The following is a 14,695-nucleotide window of genomic DNA, read 5'->3' as shown; positions in this document are numbered from 1 at the left end:
CAAAAGGAGATTGAAGAATTCAAATTAATAGGTTTCTTGCAATTTTTGGGTTCAGTCTTATAAGAAGCTTCCAATTCACATCCATTTGTCCTCACATGTCACCAAGACCACACTCAAAAGTGCCCTAAGCAATCGCCCTCCCTACTAACTTGTCGGGTACAGGCCTTAGAGGATAATCCTAGATGGGCAAATATTATTTCTATTTTGTTGGTTGTGTTATTCATTTGGCCACTGCTAAGTAATGGGTCCACTGCTAATACGACGCCTAACCGAACCACCAAATTGGGAAGATTAAGGAACAACGTGTTATTCATTTAAGAATTACAGCAGAGTGAACATTCATTAGAAATTGATTTCGTCTTTCACTTGCCCTAATTTGACCAAAATCCTCCTCAATAGGCAGAACCAGCACCAGTTTGTCCAGATCTGGGAAGCACTCTGCATAGTTGCCTAGCCACTAGAGCAAAACAACAAGCTGTTACGTACCATAAACAAACCCATTCCATAAAAAGATTTCATTTCGTCGCGACTGTGATCCACGTGTCCGAAGTGCGTCTGACCAACTGGATGCTTTCTGGCTCTCTTCGCAGAAATTGTCCATCTAAGACTAATAAGCCGCGTTTTACTAAAACCACGTCTACATTTGCATCATCTCCATCTAGAGACTTAGCCCTTAAGCCAAAAATTCTACAAAAACACATAAACAAAACACGTAAGCAGCGAAGAAGCTCCATGTACTCATAGAAAGTCGTACAGTCACCGAGTCATTCGTTCTTTCTCTCATCGTCGTCATCTCGTAAAGGAGCAAACGATCCAGGGCTCGTTTGTTGGGTTGTGCCTGGAATTATACAGAAGAAAGAAGGCGATATGGGAAGAAAGCTCGATGCTTTGCTCGGAAGGACTTACAAGACCTCCAAGCTCAAACCACTTTTGAATCTTGCTCTGTCTCGCCTTGCTGTCCTCAAGAACCTGCGCCAGGTCAAGTTCTCCCAAGCCCGCTCTGATGTTCTTCACCTCCTCCAACTTGGTCACCATGAACGAGCTCTTCTTCGGGTAGGATTTATATTTTCTTCTAACTTTGTGATCAAATATTTTTCTGGGTAACTTATTTTTCTCGTTGACTTTGAGACTCAAGAGGGTTTGTTTTGTTGTTGGCAGGTGGAGCAGGTGATTAAGGAGCAGAATATGTTGGATGTGCTTGTCATGATAGAGCGTTACTGCAACCTCGTGATTGAAAGGGTTCACCTCATTGAACAAGAAAGGTTTGCTAGTGATCTCATTTAATTACTTTTTGTGGTGTTATATTCATGCATATATATAGGTTTGCTAGGCTGATCAGATTAGCTTGTGGTTTGGTTTATTTACAGAGTATGTCCTGATGAACTGAGGGAGGCAACGTCGAGTTTGCTTTATGCGGCTTCAAGATGTGGGGATTTCCCAGAGCTTCAAGAGATTCGTATGGTTCTGACCTCTCGTTTTGGCAAGGAATTTGCTGCTCGTGCCATTGAAGTGCGCAACAATTGTGGAGTCAACCTTACGGTATGTATTTCCTTTTTTGGGAAATGAATATATGAATTTGTGAAATTGTTCAATGAGATAAAAGAAACACCAAATATGAGATCTTGTTCCTTTTTGACATTAAAAGAAGAAAAAAAACAAAAAGGAAAAGTCTCTGACTACTTTTGCCACTTTTCCATTGTTAATAATTGCATATTTTTGTGTGGATATTGGGTTTCTGTAGATGATGCAAAAACTGTCAACTAGGATGCCAGTTTTGGAGATCAGAATGAAGGTGCTCAAAGAAATTGCTGCAGAGAATAGCATTGTTCTGCAGCTGGAGGAAACTACTTCTGTTTCCACTGAGGTATGCAACTTGAAAACAAAAACAGGAATTACAAGAAAAATAGAATGGAACTGTCATTTGCTCTGAGACTTTGACAATTATGTATTCATGGCATGTGGTTTGTTGTGTGTGATCAATAATGCAGGAGAAGTTGGATGTGAACAAGAATCAAAACCAGGCTGCACCAAACCCACCGGCCAGTTCAAGTGGCACAGCATCAGCGGATAATTTGCAGGCTTTCGCACAAGAAACAGAAAAAGATGATAGGTTCTCTGGTTCACTTAAGAGCAGGAAATACAAGGATGTAGCTGATGCTGCTCAAGCAGCTTTCGAGTCTGCAGCTTATGCGGCAGCAGCTGCAAGAGCAGCAGTGGAACTGTCTAGGTCTGAATCTCATGATCCTGATGATCAAAATAGTCCTGGTAGTAAACGAGGAAGGTTATCTGACAGATATGAGTCCTTTAAAAGTGAATCTGAATCACAAAATGAGCAAAATAGAGGTGAAGAGTTGAAGAGGTCAACATCTTCTTCAAGTTTAGATTCAGATGGTGATGCCATAGTCCATGCCAGTCTTTCAGGGAAGAATATAGCTTTTGATGAGAGTGAGAGTGACAATGAACAAAATGCCATGCCCTCATCTCATAAGCAAATTCCTTCAAGGTTTCAATCTGGGCTGAAGGTTGAGTCAGCACATGCTGCTGGAGGGTCTGGAAGGCAAAGCCCACCAAGATTAAACATAGAGAAGGCACCATTCTCTCTGAGGACAAGAGGGGTGCGTGGGTACTGAGAATCATTAGTCTTGTTTGTTGGTTTTGCTAATAAATTATGTCGTCTATAAATTTGATTGTTTCTTGATCTTTGATTTTTTTGTTTTTTGTTGTTGGTGGAAATGTAAACTTAGTGTGATAATTTTTGAAACATCGGTACTTTCAGTTCTAATTTGTTGATATTGTGAGGTCTCAAAATTGTAGTCTGGGAATTGCAGTGTGTTCTACTTGTACATGGGCATGAGTGCACAAATTTCCTCAACTTGAACTCCTTCGATTCAACACCCTTGAATTACAATTTGCAGCATAAACACAACCCCAAACAAATTCTTACAGGAAAAAAAATTGAGATGACACCGTCTAACATTCACTTCTGATAGTGTTCGAAAAAACGGCCTAGGCGCTAGGCGGGAGGACACCGCCGCGCTTTCACCCTAATCGTTAGGGGTAGGCGCCAGAGAATTACTTTTCTTTGTAGCTGCTGCTGGGCTCATCTTACTTCAAAGGCGCGCAAGAGGAGACACGATGGAGGGAGAGAGATGGGAGGTCAGGTGATGGAGTCCGAGAGATGAGAGATGAGTGAGGATAGGGTTCGTCCAAAAAAAGGTGAAGATAAGGTTAGTGAAACGCTGTGTTTCAATTATGGGCTGATATTTTAAAAAGGTTCTCTTATGGGCTTGGGCCCATATACTAAAGCATAACCTTATTGTGTTTTTTATTTCAACCCATTGCTTTATATCAAAGCATATATGATATGACTCACATATATACATTTTTTAAAATTAATTTCGGTATAAATATATAATTTATAATACAAAATAATTTCGGCAAGGCATCCACCTAGGCCCCCATTACTCCTCTAGGCGCTAGGCCCATTCGCACATATGGGAGAACTTTGTGTCTTGGGTAAGTATAGGCGCATGCTTAGGATGGGTCCTCTTTTTCATAAATTGGCTTATGCATCATTGCAAGTACGAGCTAGACACTAAAACTCGTCTTAAAAACCAATAGAGCTAGATAAATTGTATCATATTTATCATTTGTAAAAGGTTTCAGCATGTTAAATCAGTAAACGGTCGATTTATCAACTAGGATACATGACATAAGCCTAAATATTAATCTCCAGAGCATGCAAAAGATACATTACATACATTTGAAGCAGATCATCCTTTGCTAAGAAAGCCAGGCAACTCATTTCCAAATCGTTGACTATGCATGGCTTCATCAGAAAAAACTCACTGGAGTGGAGGTCGCTTTGCACACTGTTGTTGCAGGTCACTAGATGATCGCTTCTTGCCACGTTGTAGCAGGTCACTATATGACTGCAAACTCACACCAACATCTTCATCATATTCAACCCCGATCTCCTCCTGCAATAACATAACAGACTATTTACAACTACACCATAGCATAATGCCTAAGTTCATAAGAACATAGAAGATCCCATATAGGCAAACCTTAAATTCCTTGACATCTTTAGGTGAATTCTCAGTAATAGAATCCCACAGATCTTTGAACATCCTTTTGCGCTTTCTCCATTGACTTATTTTCTCATAGACCATTTGCTCAACTGCCTTGCGGTCTTCTGGCTTGACCAAAGTAACTCCTCCACGCAATTTTTCCAATCTGTCCTCCATTTCATTAACCTAATACAGAATTCAAAACTCCACACTTCATCCATATTCCTTATCCTCTTTTTCCCAGACACATATTTTGACTAATGTAATGTCAAACATATCCAATTAGCATACCTCATTTGTCAGTTTGGCTTCTTTCTCCCTTATTTGTTCCAGGGTCAAATTTGACTGCAAAGCTTTAATTTCTGCAACAACGGTGCAAAACGAAAATTCAAATTCACTAGGCAAAGTCTTAACCCGATAATAAAAAATGTCGACTACCACACTCAATTCTGGAAAACATGAAATGTAGTAAAGAATTTAACATGTACCTCCCTCAACCTCGCTAATCGATCTCTTTTGTTCACCCAACTGTTCTTGCAGTTTTTCATTTTCTTGCTTCATCCGGCTGAGCTCCTCACTGTTTGGAATGTCGAATTGGTCTTGCCGAGCAAGGTATACCTTCTGCTTACCATACTCCTTGAATGAAATCTTCCCATTATCAGCAAGAGTATCCAGAGCTTTTTGTATGGCTGCCTTTTTGAGGTTGTATTTTTGCAATGCATCCGCCACATTTTGAGAATTTAGTGGCCTATTTTGCTGGATAAAGGGAGACAAGTTTACATGAGCATTAGGGAGAGCACATACTGTGCCTAGTGCCTTCTGTTTGTTTCCCTAGAAAATATCTACACAACTTATTTAATTTCTTAACTTATTTTCTTTCTAGTAAAACTATAGGGAAACAGAGGCAAACAACAGGAAAAAGCAAATTAATCACAACTGGCTTGTGGAGGAAGCTCATTTGAGCTTAATCATGGAAATTCGATTTTCCCACCTCCCAAACAGCCAAAAATCGGAAGGGAAAAATACACATTTCATCAATTTAATAAGAAAAAAATAATTCGATCCAGAGAAAGTATATAATAATCGGAGAAACAAAAGTAATAAGACCTAAACGCAGACGATTAATGATAAGAAATTTGATTTTACCTCATTCAAGTATCTGAGAACGATAGCTGCAATATTTCGTAAAACCAAAGCAACAAGGCGTTTAACATTCAGTAAAACCAGATTGAAAATCAAATCAACTCAACAAAAAAGAAGCGTTCACGAATTTGGTTACCGTCGGTGCTATCGGATTTGGGAGCCATTGATCGGAAACAGTACGGAAAAGGGCGGGAAGAAGCTTCTGAAAGCTTTTGCTTTCGTTTTGAAATGGAACGGCTTTGCCTCCTAAAACTCGTAGGCTAATAATGGGCTTCCTTTTTCGGGACGGCGTCGTCTGCCGCTTTAAATGTCGAGTGTTCGATTGGACAAATTTACCCCCGCATCAAACACCGAATTTACATAAACAACAACTCGTTAATTTGGTGTCGTGAGGCATGCCACGCAATGCCGTTTCGTTCTCAGAAACGATGGCCATCATCAGCAGCACAACATCTCAGCCTCTGCTCTGCACCAACCGCCCCATTTTCTCAACCAAACCCTCCTTCAGCCCTCGTCCCAAGACCCATTTTTGCACACAAAGGCCAGTTTTTGCAGCACTGGACCTCCAAAAGTGGCCTTCACAACAATCACCCGCAACCCACAAAGGGGACTCTAAATTGAAAACACTTGTGTGCCGCGCGGCTCGTCGAAAACCCACAACCACTGTTCAACAGGAGAATGATGGCTCAGAGAGAGTGCTTCAGATTGTTCTGTGGGTTGCTGAGGCAGTCTACATTTTGTGGCTTTTTCTCCTTCCTTATGCTCCCGTGTGTAAATGTAGCCTTCTTTTTTACTTGACTAACATTCTTATATACAATCTTAGCTGATAAAGTTTTTTGCTTTTCATATTACAACAGGGAGACCCAGTGTGGGCTATAAGTTCTGATACAGTGAATTCTCTTGTGGGGCTCTCTCTGAATTTCTTCTTTATCTTGCCTCTTTTGAACTCTTGTAAGCTCAACTGGGTCATATTTGTTATTGATTTTCTGGGTTCTGCTCTACTAGACAAATACTGGTAAAATTCTTATTAATTTTTCTCTTGATGAATTCTGAAATGAACTTTTTGGCAGAGTAGTTACTGCTGGTTTGATTAATGCCCCAGTACTTCACCCGGTAAGAATTTGTCATTCCAAGTAGATGTGGTTTTTACTACCAAGTTTCATAATTTAAGCATATATATATATATATATATATATATTTTATCATAGGCCAATATTTTTCTGTTTATGTGTTTGAATTAGATGTCAGAAGGGCTATTCAACTTTGTAATTGGGTGGACATTCATGTTTGCTCCTTTGCTGTTCACGGATCGTAAGAGGGACAGATACAAGGGGTCTCTAGACGTCTTATGGGGCTTTCAGATGTTTCTTACAAATAGTATGCTTTCTTCCAAACTCTCGTACTTGAGGATTGAGTGAGTGTTGGATTAGCTTAACCATGTAGGTCACAAATGCAACTATCTTTACCTTCAATAGCCTACACAGAAAATATGTACAGAAAGCAACAATCTTTTGTTTGGCATATCATCTTGTTAATTTCTCAATCAAGATCATGCATTGCCCAACTGTCTAGGAAAGACACATTATATATGTGATTGTAGGCTAAAATCACTTTAATTTGATAATCTATGATTTCAAGTTTACTTTGCAATGAGCATGTTTTAGACTCCAGCTACATTTCCACCGACCCTTTCCTTTTTTGGTCAGATTCCACCGACCTTATGTCCTGATTGTTTCGTATGTGATGTGAACAGCTTTTTTAATACCTTACATGGCTATTCGGCTAAATGAGGCTGAGTCAGACTACACTCCGAGCAAGCGCTCACAACTTGGGTCTGTGATGACCAATGGTGCTCCCATTGTCGGACTTGTTGGTGGAGCGATATGTCTGATATCTGCATTGTGGGCTCTTTTTGGCCGAATTGACGGCAACTTTGGGAGCATTTCAGACAGATGGGAGTTCTTGATCAGTTATCTAGGATCAGAGAGGCTGGCTTATGCATTCATTTGGGATATTGGTCTTTACACTGTCTTCCAGCCTTGGTTGATTGGTGAAAATCTTCAAAATGTTCAGAGCAGTAAGATTGGTATTGTAAATTATCTTAGATTTGTGCCAGTGGTTGGCTTAGTTGCGTACCTTGTTTGTTTGAATCTGGATGAGGAACTGTAACTACACATTCGTTACCGTGCACAATAATAGCAATATAGCTCACTGATATTCCAGTGGATTAAATGTAGATCTGTAACTTTATTATATTTCAAGAGCAGATCAGGCTTCCTCTATTCATCCCAGGACAAAGACAGCAGTGCCAGAAATGGTACCACTACATGAAAATGTGAAGCTTCCTCTATTCATCTCAGGACAACAAGACAATGTACAAACAGAAAGACAAGGGAATGAAGTTTCCCCTCTATTCTCTAACGGGTAAAAGGCCATGGGGCCAACAATTTTTGCCATACATTATTTTTCACCAGAGGCAGAGTCATGCATGCTAGAATTACCTAAATAAAGTAAATGGAATATAAAATTGAATAAGAGTAATAATGGAAAATCAAATATATTTGTATGTGACCCAAATGCGGCACGGCCTACCATATTCTTTTTGTAAGATATAAACCACGAAATGCTTTGTCAAGTTGTCAATGATATAGTTTGCTACAATTAATGAGAAGTGACACTCTCTAGTGTGAGATTTTTCCTTCTTTTTTCTTTTCTCAACACTGAAGCATTTTGTTTTTGCCAAATATAAACCAATAAATTGTGTTTATTATTTTCCTCGCTTTTAGTTTTCAAGTTCTTGCTTGCTAATTTGTGGTACTCTGCTGTTTGTTGGGGCAAAGAAGAATCAGTCTACCTAATCTGTCTTTAAAGAACATGGAAAAGTCTCTTTTGGGCAGCTTCAAAGAAGATGAGTATGAAAAAGCAGAAAGCAGATGCACATGTTTCAATGTGATGAAGTATTGGAAAGATTTACTAGACTTTGCTAGTAAAGCATGGGAAATGGGCCGCTCTGATCCCAGGAAAGTCATCTTTGCAATAAAAATGGGACTGGCTTTGTCCATTGTTTCTCTGCTAATATTTTGGAAAAAATCATATCATGATATTGGTCAGTACTCAATCTGGGCTATCCTCACAGTCATTGTGATGTTCGAGTTTAGCATAGGTATAAACATTTGACTTCAAAATGTAAAGTCACAGTTCAGGCTTTTAGTTTTTCTTTTAAACGTAACATTAATCTTATTTTTTATTTCATGCAGGAGGGACTTTCATTAAGGGATTCAATCGTGGGTTGGGAACATTGTTTGCTGGAATACTTGCCTTCTGCTTTGCTGAGCTATCTTTGCTGGCAGCAAACTTGGAGGAAGTTGTAATTGTTATGAGCATTTTCATCGTTGGTTCGTACTAGTATTTGCAAACTAAAACCATATTTAAACTCAATCTCCTCAATCTCCTTTGAAATATTTGGTTTTTCCACTTTTCTAACTCTGATTTTTTGAGACCCTACAGGATTTTTCGCATCTTACTTGAAGCTGTACCCAACAATGAAGCCCTACGAGTATGGCTTTCGGGTTTTCGTGTTGACATATTGTATCCTCATGGTTGCTGGGAACAGAACAGGGTACTATAATGAGGCAGTTGCGACTCGATTGGTGCTTATTGCAGTGGGTGCTGCTGTTTGTTTGGTTGTGAATATATGCATATACCCCATATGGTCAGGAGAGGATCTGCATAACTTGGTAGTGAAAAATTTCAAGGGAGTTGCGGCTTCATTAGAGGGTATATATATGTTCAACAATGCATGCTTGTCCTTGTCTTCACTGAAAATTTTCAACTCCTAATTAGCCTTCCGCTCTATTAATTTATCCAACTTTGTTGCTTAGGCTGCGTTAATGGGTACTTGATGTGTGCTGAATATGAGAGGATCCCATCAAAAATTCTTACATACCAAGCTGCAGATGATCCGCTATACAAGGGCTACCGATCCGTGGTAGAATCTACGAGCCAAGAAGAAACTCTGGTATGATTTATCCGACTTGGACAAGAATTGGGTTTTGATTTTTCTAGCGCGGAAGCAGGGGAGTTGTTAATTACTTGACTTGTTTTCCACAAGTGCAGTTGGGCTTTGCAATCTGGGAGCCACCTCATGGGCCGTACAGAATGTTGAAATATCCTTGGATAAATTTTGTCAAATTAAGTGGTGCACTGAGGCATTGTGCATTTATGGTTATGGCTCTGCATGGATGCATTCTTTCCGAAATACAGGTGATTATGTTTATGTTTTTGTATATTCAACCAGTTCTTTCTCTGGTCCCAAAAAAAAGAGAAGCTTTTTATAAGATTATTGGCTTGTAATTTTGTACATGCATGCAGGCCCCAGCAGAAAAGAGGCAGGTCTTTTGTAGCGAGCTCCAGCGGGTAGGAGCAGAAGGTGCAAAAGTCTTGCGAGAACTTGGAAAGAAAGTAGAGAAGATGGAAAAGCTAGGCCCCGGCGACATACTCAAAGATGTGCACGAGGCAGCAGAGCATTTACAGAAGAAGATAGACCAAAAATCGTACCTTCTGGTCAACTCAGAGAGGTGGGAAATTGGAAGACGGCCTAAAGAGCTAGAAGAAGACCCTCAAGGGCTTTTGGATGCTAAGGAACATGATAACATGCAATTGGGTTTTAAGTCCTTAAGTGAAACTGTGCTTGACCTGAGGCCAGTTACAACAGCGTGCACATCTTGTGCACCACAAAGTGCTTCATCAGACAACATGTTTAGGGATCAAGCATCTTGGCCCTTGCCTCTCTCATTTGGTGGCCATGGAGTCATTAAGGAAGATGATTGCAGAACATACGAAAGCGCAAGCGCCTTGTCCTTGGCCACATTCGCATCGCTTCTGATTGAGCTTGTTGCCCGGCTCCAAAATGTGGTTGACACCTTCCAAGAACTAGGTGAGAAAGCAGACTTTAAGGTGCCTGTTCTTAATGCACCGCCTACAGAGAAATCCGGGATTTGGCCATGGTAGTGGCAGATTTGGTGTTTCAGGTACAAAACTTGAGATGGGTTTGGTGTTTAATTCAAACTGCTGGCTTCCATTTTCATCATCATCTTCCAATTACTGAAAACCTTGTGGCATTCGATTGCGTTATTACTTCAACCTAATGGGAAATGTTATTGAATTTGGGCTGACTGCTTATTTTATATAGCAGAAAATTTCAATCTTGAAAACGTAAGATCCTAATTCCAAAACACCCACGCAGTTTGTTAACTAAATTGAAAAGTTGCTCGTTAAGTTCTTTTGTTTAATACATTTGATTTGTAAGTTTAGATAACGCCTTGCATACACGACGATAACTTACTGGATGCACAGACAAAAATATGAGTCAAGTTTGATCAGATCATACACATCCAACACTCATCTATGAGGCAACATATCACAACACACAATTCAAAATATCTAAGAATGCTTGCGCTTGGATTTCTTTTTGGAAGGTTCACCAGATTCCGCAATATATGCTTCTGCATTTACATTCTCAGCCGAGTTTTGTCTTCCGTACTCTTTTGCCTTTTTCTGCAAATTAACCAGCGGATGCAATTAACAAAAAGGAGGGAAGATAGAAAGAAACCAAGAAGAGACCCATGTTTTTCTATTTGGATCAAAATGTGACCTTTCAGCCTGTCATGCCAATTTCGGAATGTATAATGGAGTTCTATAGATCATTTCAATCTACCTTTAAAGATATGGCCATGGCAGCCAGGTCTTTGCCACCATCGTCAGATTTGGTATCCTGAACTACAGGCTCCTGATTCAGAAAAAAAAAAAAAAGAAAGAAGGAAAATTAGTAATAGCTGGTAGGAAGGACAGAATTTAAAAAATACAGGCTCCTGACTAGGAGGATATAAGAACCTCAAAGCACATGATACAAACAAAAGATAAATTTCTAGGTGGAACTCATATGTCCCTACCTTTGGAGGGATGAAAGCAGCTTCTCTTTTTCGCTTGTTTTCTGCAGTTTTTTCAGTCTGCTTCTCTTGCCTCTCTTGCCACTTCTTTGCTGATTTCACTTTGTCATTCAAAAAGTATTCTCCAGTTTGCAATTGTATGTCAATCTGAAAAAGGTTTTATAACATTGCAAGCACATATTATTCACATATTTCAATTTGATTATAGAAAAACTCCTTATAAAGAGTGAGTGGACGTTAACACTTTCAAGTAGAATGATAACAATCAAGGGAAAAGGAAGAAAACAAGTAATCCAAGACTAATCATTTTTTCCACATACAAAACAAATCAATAAAACCTCAACAAACAAAAAAAATCTCTATACAAATTATCTGGCCCACTACAACCAATGATTCTAGAGAAAGTCTTCATTCAACAGAGATAAAGAAGCAACAGCCAAAATGCATCCGACCACTAAAAAGGATTTTCCATTCAAATTTAAATTAACCTGGAAAATGAAGAACATCAGGAAAAAAGAATGGATATTTAAATAGATACAAATCAGACTACAATAAAGAACTAAAATGGTAAAAATATCAACAAATTAGGCCTCTACCATTAACTATGACAGGGACTGCTTTTCATATTTTTAGGCAGATTACATGCTCCATCCATATAGACAAAGTAGCTTCAGAAACGTAGCAATTTGTTATGCTCATTTAGGAATATAGCAACCTTATTATGCTTCATTCAGAAATATAGCAACTTTATAAAAATTTCATGCAAAACCACAGGATGCAGCAGGACCAAACATGATAAAAACGGACACAACAGGACAAAGACTCCTTGCAGGAGGATAAAACAAAAAAGGGTCTGGTAGCAATCACTCACCTTACTAGGTTGTGGAGGAGGTGGGTAAGGTGTATATGGTCTCTTCTCTTTACTCTTAACCTTGTTTTGATTAATATTTTTCCTGGGGATAGAGAGAGAGAGAGAGAGAGAGAGAGAGAGAGAGAGAGAGAGAGAGAGAATAGTTCAAAATAAAAGTATTACAATTCTATGCATGCGCATAATTATGAACAAATGAAGTAGATGTCATACTTCTTAAACTTCGGAAGAAATCTATCCCAGCTCTCATGTGCTAGTGTTGGATCCTTTTCAAGTTCTTTCCTCACCATGAGAATCTGTTTACCAGGAGGGAAGAGATAAAAGGTACTTAAGAGAGATTCATTCATTCACAGATCTTCAGATCAAAAACAGTAACTTTGTCAAGTCAAAGAGCAATTATATTCACCTTGATATGAAATATGGGATGCATTACATTCTGCATGCAGTCTTCCACAATCTTCCTGACTTGCTTTAATGGTTTAAATGAACCCATTGCAGAAACAGTGTTTCCCTATTCATTTACAAGAAAATTAAAAATCTTTAATCCATAATTCCACTTCAAATAAAAATGTGCAAAATAGCAATCAAAATCACAAGGAATAGAACACTTACTTGGATCAGAATATAACAGCCTGTCAGTATTTCAAGTGCCTGTATCCAAATTATAATGTAAGATTAGAGAAACAGCACAAAGATTTAAAGATTTACCTAATGGAATGTGTAATCAAAGATATTTGCACTATAATTTTTCTTTTTCATTTTCTTGGGTGAGAGTAGTCAGTAAAACACAATATCTGAATCACTTTATGCACCTTTAAAGTGGACGAATTGGGGCCCATGAGACGTTGCCGCCGTTTAATAAATCGTTCCTGTACTCAATGGAAGAGATTGGAGGAAGTTGAAAAGTCAGTTCTTGCATATCTTAGCATTACAAAAGTTCCAGTCAGTACTTATTGTTGTAGCCAAGTCCTACCTCTTCCCTAGTAATAGAGGGGGTATTGGGTAGGGATTGAACCCAAAGGGTATGGAGGAGTTTGAGGAAAGTGGAGGGGTACCTCCTATCTTGTAGCCCATATATTGTACCCAAATAAGGGGAAATATAGGTTTGAAAATCATCCGGAAGCATTTGACATGTCAAAGCCACAACTCTACACTACAACTTAGAATTCTACACCACAATTCTATAATACAACTTAGTATTTGGCATCAAACTAGAAGGTCCTGCATTAGAACTACATAGAAGGTTTCCAAAAAATAAAATTAAAGTAAAAATTGATAGGAGGTCAATGACTTGGATCTGTTTTTAAGAAAATTGACAGTCCCCTGCTGCAAATAAAGGAAGGGAAGTTGAAGCAATACACACCTTATTTCTCACCAAGTTACTAATCTTGATGATGTCACATTGCATTTCATCATTCAGTACTTTTATTGCCTGAAACCAAAAAGTTGAGAACTTGAACCAGAAAATTAACACAAAATAGCTCAGCCCTTAAATCAGTTCCATGAAGAAGAAGAAAAAAGGAGTTTCCAATAGAAATTTCAGCATAAATATCATATATTATAGGTAGTAATATTTCTACTGAGCTTTTCACTGAGATACTCATATTCTGACATAGAATATAAAGTATATTTTTACTGCTGATTCTGAAACCAATATAATAGCCTCAATAGAGAAATGGAATTACATCGACAGAATAAAACGAAATACCTTAACAGCTACTTCAAACCATTTAACCTTTTCTTTTTTTAAGGTGTATAAGAATACAATCCATTTGAACTTATAGAAAAACTAATTCACAGAAAAGAATATAATCACAATAAAGAAATCTGACTTTGTACCTGAGGAGCAGGAACACTTCTTGACAAAAGTTTGATAAGATCCCTAGCTTTGACAACAATATATGGGTCCTTAGTCTTTCTGGTTGTAGAGACTGTCATGGAACCCTCAACCTAAGGACATTATAAATGTAACAATTTATTAGGTACTTCAAATCATACATGAGTTTGCACAAACAACAGTTATTGAGACATACCAGATTCAGTTCACATGAAATGCCATACTCTTTCAAAGCAGATTTCACTATAGGCCAGGCTTCTTGCAAATATTTTTCTGCAAGGCAATGCAAATGCACCCCATCAAACGTGACCCAAAATCTCAAGCACTTTTCTCATGACTAAAACTTAAAAAGTAAAAAATTTACATTTGTTTTCCCACAATTTCTAAGTAGCCAAACGCACCAAGAAGGAAGAGGAACAAGAAGAAGAGAGCTGGTACCTCTGTATTGAGGGAATAGCGTGGAGAATGAGGTTACTTCAAGCATGCCACCTTCGTTCCAAGAAGGGTCGAACTTCTCAATCTTCCAGCGGTCAATGTTTGGGTCGTCATCCCAAGGTTTTGGCTTGCGGTGCTTGCCCTTGTTCTTTTGCTTGGGCTCGACGCCGCCGTTTTCGCTGTTCTCCATCGTCGCTGTGTGGTATTTTGCTTCGTTGTTCGAAACCCTAGACGTATAGAGAGTGATACCATTTAAAAACCCATGGGTCGGCCCGTTTTATCTACCTAACCAAGTAGTGACAAAAAAAAGGACCGTTATTTTGCGGGGAAAATACAACAATAAAATAAGCATAGACATCTGATTTTACCCTCCAAAAAATAACATTATGTAGCA

At 38.8% G+C, this 14,695-nt stretch overlaps 5 protein-coding genes across 5 annotated transcripts; 3 read left to right on the top strand and 2 right to left on the bottom strand.

The window, feature by feature from the left end:
* Nucleotides 1-637: 637 nt before the first annotated feature.
* LOC110757097 (Regulator of Vps4 activity in the MVB pathway protein) lies at nucleotides 638-2,792 on the top strand. Its single transcript, XM_021958636.2, has 5 exons — nucleotides 638-1,053; nucleotides 1,159-1,262; nucleotides 1,368-1,539; nucleotides 1,742-1,864; nucleotides 1,989-2,792. Exons 1-5 carry the CDS (start codon nucleotides 868-870, stop codon nucleotides 2,628-2,630), a joined length of 1,227 nt encoding a protein of 408 aa, XP_021814328.2. The 5' UTR covers nucleotides 638-867; the 3' UTR covers nucleotides 2,631-2,792.
* Nucleotides 2,793-3,644: 852 nt separating this feature from the next.
* On the bottom strand, nucleotides 3,645-5,620 carry AHP2 (Tat-binding protein 1(Tbp-1)-interacting protein (TBPIP)). Its single transcript, XM_021958710.2, has 6 exons — nucleotides 5,350-5,620; nucleotides 5,217-5,242; nucleotides 4,559-4,826; nucleotides 4,362-4,432; nucleotides 4,068-4,256; nucleotides 3,645-3,980 (listed from the first exon to the last, which is right to left on the bottom strand). Exons 1-6 carry the CDS (start codon nucleotides 5,375-5,377, stop codon nucleotides 3,846-3,848), a joined length of 717 nt encoding a protein of 238 aa, XP_021814402.1. The 5' UTR covers nucleotides 5,378-5,620; the 3' UTR covers nucleotides 3,645-3,845.
* Nucleotides 5,614-7,493, top strand: LOC110757152 (uncharacterized). The gene is made up of 5 exons (XM_021958709.2): nucleotides 5,614-5,980; nucleotides 6,071-6,164; nucleotides 6,289-6,326; nucleotides 6,455-6,590; nucleotides 6,967-7,493. Exons 1-5 carry the CDS (start codon nucleotides 5,642-5,644, stop codon nucleotides 7,380-7,382), a joined length of 1,023 nt encoding a protein of 340 aa, XP_021814401.2. The 5' UTR covers nucleotides 5,614-5,641; the 3' UTR covers nucleotides 7,383-7,493.
* A 26-nt stretch (nucleotides 7,494-7,519) lies between these two features.
* On the top strand, nucleotides 7,520-10,431 carry LOC110757150 (aluminum-activated malate transporter 4-like). Its single transcript, XM_021958704.2, has 7 exons — nucleotides 7,520-7,637; nucleotides 8,054-8,376; nucleotides 8,471-8,608; nucleotides 8,721-8,990; nucleotides 9,095-9,231; nucleotides 9,330-9,476; nucleotides 9,585-10,431. Exons 1-7 carry the CDS (start codon nucleotides 7,528-7,530, stop codon nucleotides 10,221-10,223), a joined length of 1,764 nt encoding a protein of 587 aa, XP_021814396.1. The 5' UTR covers nucleotides 7,520-7,527; the 3' UTR covers nucleotides 10,224-10,431.
* Nucleotides 10,432-10,439: 8 nt separating this feature from the next.
* On the bottom strand, nucleotides 10,440-14,554 carry LOC110757151 (RNA-binding KH domain-containing protein). Its single transcript, XM_021958707.2, has 12 exons — nucleotides 14,305-14,554; nucleotides 14,063-14,139; nucleotides 13,869-13,979; nucleotides 13,393-13,461; nucleotides 12,842-12,898; nucleotides 12,642-12,680; nucleotides 12,436-12,540; nucleotides 12,243-12,325; nucleotides 12,033-12,114; nucleotides 11,165-11,308; nucleotides 10,930-11,001; nucleotides 10,440-10,769 (listed from the first exon to the last, which is right to left on the bottom strand). The coding sequence occupies exons 1-12, from the start codon at nucleotides 14,489-14,491 to the stop codon at nucleotides 10,656-10,658; spliced, it is 1,140 nt and encodes a 379-aa protein (XP_021814399.1). The 5' UTR covers nucleotides 14,492-14,554; the 3' UTR covers nucleotides 10,440-10,655.
* Between the last annotated feature and the right edge of the window lie 141 nt (nucleotides 14,555-14,695).

This window comes from Prunus avium, chromosome 1 (genome assembly GCF_965620075.1).
Source record: "Prunus avium chromosome 1, drPruAviu1.hap1.1, whole genome shotgun sequence".
Classification (NCBI taxonomy): Eukaryota; Viridiplantae; Streptophyta; class Magnoliopsida; order Rosales; family Rosaceae; genus Prunus; species Prunus avium.
Note: the sequence above shows the minus strand (reverse complement) of the source record. Positions and strands in the feature narration are given on the sequence as shown.